Source organism: Takifugu flavidus, chromosome 15, assembly GCF_003711565.1.
Source record: "Takifugu flavidus isolate HTHZ2018 chromosome 15, ASM371156v2, whole genome shotgun sequence".
NCBI lineage: Eukaryota > Metazoa > Chordata > Actinopteri > Tetraodontiformes > Tetraodontidae > Takifugu > Takifugu flavidus.
This window is the reverse complement of record NC_079534.1, coordinates 5,870,180-5,874,005: the sequence shown is the minus strand read 5'-3', so window position 1 is coordinate 5,874,005 and position 3,826 is coordinate 5,870,180. Positions and strand designations below refer to the sequence as shown.

The window sequence follows — 3,826 nt, the reverse complement described above, 5'->3', positions numbered from 1 at the left end:
TGTAAACTTGTTTTGTTCTAATTTTGAGCCGCGGAAATGATGGAAAGTGGCTGGAGAGCCTTCATGTGTAAAGTTTACTTTTCCATTTTTGTTCACGGTTACATCACAGGCGTTTGTGGTGACATCAGCATCAGGTCTGCCTGAAGGAAGTCGACGATATGCATGTGAATTTTGGACTAGGTGAGGGGGGGGACACTTTTTTCAGAAAAGCCATTTAATGGCGACCATCTTCTGTTGAAAACAGATTGCAATTGTCCATCCTGTTACCGTGTGACGGCTCAGTGGCTTCAGCGTTCTTCATCCATTTATTATTGGTAAGAGTCAACAAAGTACATCAGATAAGCCGCCGAGAGAGTGGAGTTGAAGCCATTGATTTATAGAAGCCTGATGGATTTGCAGCTCAGAGTGGATTTTCTTTTCTGACAAGCAGGTAGGAAGATTGTCTTTTGTCAATAACTTAAAATCAAAGAAAACGATTTTGTCTTTTGTCTGCCTCAGGGGTTTAACCTACATTTGTCCTTTTTGTTGTTGACTAATCAAAAGAATATCCATAAATTCTGCATTGATTTGGAACTGGTGTTATGCACATAAAATCTATATTTTTTATGTATCATAATTCTGATTAAATTTACATTTGTTGTACTTAAAATCCACCACTGAACTACAAACTAGTGTAAGAAGAACTTGGCGGGTCTTCCGGCTTCTTCATTATCAACATTATCTGTAACAGTCCAGCTGCACACTCCCTTTTATTTATGGCAGCCATATAAAAAAGAAATATATTCGAAATATTTTGATCCTCTTTCATCGTTGATCATGTTGCTTTGGTTACATTTCGATCTTAATATTGTGTATTGTTAACAGAACGCTACTGGAGGAAACTGATCACAATTTGTTCCAACAAATGGATCCATCTGTTAGCATGACTTCGTCAGTATTAATTGGAAACCTCACGCAGGATTGGGTGGAGAGCCTTCGCCGGTGGCACCTGGAATATTTCTTCATCCCGTCAACGGTGGTCACTCTGGCCACACTGGTGGCCAACCCTGTTCTCCTCATATGCATTTTCCTGACCCGCGCGTTGCGTCAGGAGACGCGCTACCTGCTGGTGGCCAACACCCTGGCTGCAGACATGCTCTTCCTCATCCTGAACCTGGTCACCCTCATCTGCAACACTGTCACCGCTCAGATCTCGTGGCTGCTGTGTGAGTTGGTCACGGCTCTCACTGTCACCTCTTACTGCTGTGCCATCCTCACCGTCACCCTCATGGTCGTGGACACCTACGCGGCAGTCCGCTGGCCCCTACATTATCACGACATTCTCCCACCTGCTCGGACCCACCGCATATTGTTCGGGGTGTGGTTCCTGGCAGCGGTGTACCCCTTCACCCTTGTGGTCCTGATGGAGCTCGAGAGGGGCCCGTCTCATGACAACATGGCGGTGTGTTTGGTCCTCATCTCCCTTGGCTTCATTCAGCTCAACCACATGGTGGGGATCCACATCTTCTTCTTCGTGGGTGCCCTCATCTGCACCGGCCTCATCTTTTACTGCTACATTCGTCTGTACATGGTGACGAGGACCCAGGGCATCTGGGAGAACCGCTTCTCCAGGGCCCGGGTCACCTTGCTAGCTCACGGGCTTCTGCTCCTGCTCTACTTCGCCCCTGGCTTTGTTTTCACCCTGGAGCTTTTCCTGTTCCACAGGGCAGACATAAGTCAGGATGTTCGTGTGTGGGTCAGCACAGTCAACATGTGTGTTTTCATGCTGCTGCCCAGGGCGTTCGCACCGTACCTGTACGGGCTCAGATACCGAGAGATCTCTGACACTCTGATGCAGCTGCTGCCTCAGCACTGGAGACTCAACCAGGCTACAGTCTCATAAACACTCCATATATATGTATATATTTATATCTCATATGATTAAAGAGATGTAGAATATGTAAATGTGTTTTTCAAAAGTTGCCATAAGTTTTCCCCTTAAAATTACCTAAATATGTATTTTTATTCCTGATCGATGACCATGGCGCTACTGTGTATGGCTGTTCTCTTCTATTCAATTTGATGTTTGTATTGTACACATTTTGTTCACACTTCACTGATATCCTGTTTTAAACTGGAATTTTATTCTCTGATCAATTATGAAGAAAGTTTACATTTAAGGTCTAATTCCTAATGATATTTAAGTCTGTGTACCATTTATTGGCCATATAATAATAAGCAACAGCTCCATATTTGTATTTTTGACAGTTTGCTTTATAAAGAGAGTTTATATTGGCTTGATGACAAGTGCCTCAGACACCAGTGTTGAATTACACTCTATCGGTTCAGAAATAGGACTGATGCATCAGTCTGGCTGATTCATTCATGACAAAAATAAGAATAGAAGCATTAAAACCTTTTTCAGAGCCCTTCTCATGGCTGTTTTAGTTTATATGTTTGCATAGAGTTAATGGTTTATAGCCACAGCTCAAGTTCTGCTCTCTGTGTTTTAATGGTGTTTGCTTCACCTCTCTCACACACACCTTTGTCTAAACAGCCTCTAACATGGCTACAGTTGTTGCTCTCATGTGTATTTAAAGCATTACATTGAGTTGCTGGCTCTTTTACTGCTGTGTGGCTCCAGATGAGGTGATGTTGATCCAGTGGTGAGGGCTTGTTTCCACATCTACTCACATGAAACTTGAGAATTAAATCTGTTTTTTGCATTTTTGGTGTCACCTTTACTGCATTGTTTTTATGGCTTTTTAAAAACCATGTATATACTTACATGCACATACACTTCTTTAAAAATGTGGGCAGGTTTTTAATAAAGTGTTCAATGTGCCATTGTTATGTTAAAGCTGTATTTCAATATGAAATACCCAACTCTATTTGCTGTTTTTGTCTAAAAGCAGAAAGAAAGGAGTTCCTCTCATTCAGATAAACATGCTTGGCCTATTTGATATGTTTAACACGTGTGCGGTCTGTAACTGCGGTGAACAGCAGGGGGATACGTGAGCTGCTGCACTGCTTCACACATACTTCATACCTATTCTATAAAATCCAAAACCACATTTATTGTTTTTGCTATTGCCTGTGAAATTTACTGGCACCACAATTACACTGCTTTAATGATATTATTTGGAAGTGCTGTTTTTTCTGTTGATCCCATTACATCATTCCCTTTTTAATCACATGTGCTTGGAGGTGTTAACAAACTGCCATGAGCTCTATATATTTTTAACATCCTCCTTGTTGAAGGTTTTCTTGCAGGTGGTGTTTTCAATGTATTGTTGAAGACTACATATGCAGTCATAAACAAACATGTTCAAATTGTACCATTCTGCCCAGGGTTGCTAACATGACTCAAAACACCCCCACTTGTCCACATTAGGAACAGGGTTTTTCAAAGAACTCTGCATGGAGCTCTTAGAAATATTTTGCAACACAGAGGGGGATTGTGACATCCCTTGTTTCCCCCTCTATTGCCCTCTTCTCTACCTGAAAACACCGTGGGATTGCATTAATCACTTTGAGTCGTTTGCCTAGTCACATGCACTCCTGTGTACTTTGTCACTTAATACATAAAGAGATCAGCAGGACTATAAACATTTTTTCAGTGGTGTCCTTTGGTGATTTTGGCTGAGGCTGACTTTTCTGTTTGTGTCGTGAGCGTGGCCTTTGTTTAGTGTTCCTTGGTCGACGCTTCTTCCATCGTCTCTTTGTCGTCTTCATTGTTAGCTTTGGCTCCTCCATTAAAAGTTGAGTTTGTTTGCAAACAAAGGACAGCCACGTGTAGAACTAGCGGCACATGGGAAATGTAGGTTTTCGACGACAATAAACGAGG

The 3,826-nt window shown here is 42.3% G+C and overlaps 1 protein-coding gene across 1 annotated transcript; it reads left to right on the top strand.

Annotated features, from left to right (window-relative positions):
• Positions 1–596: 596 nt before the first annotated feature.
• On the top strand, positions 597–2,703 carry LOC130539452 (probable G-protein coupled receptor 148). Its single transcript, XM_057057794.1, has one exon. The coding sequence runs from the start codon at positions 905–907 to the stop codon at positions 1,880–1,882; it is 978 nt and encodes a 325-aa protein (XP_056913774.1). The 5' UTR covers positions 597–904; the 3' UTR covers positions 1,883–2,703.
• The last annotated feature ends 1,123 nt before the right edge of the window (positions 2,704–3,826 follow it).

Excerpts from the sequence above, each read along its gene's own strand:
- LOC130539452 (XM_057057794.1), top strand. The coding sequence starts at position 905 with ATGGATCCATCTGTTAGCATGACTTCGTCAGTATTAATTGGAAACCTC.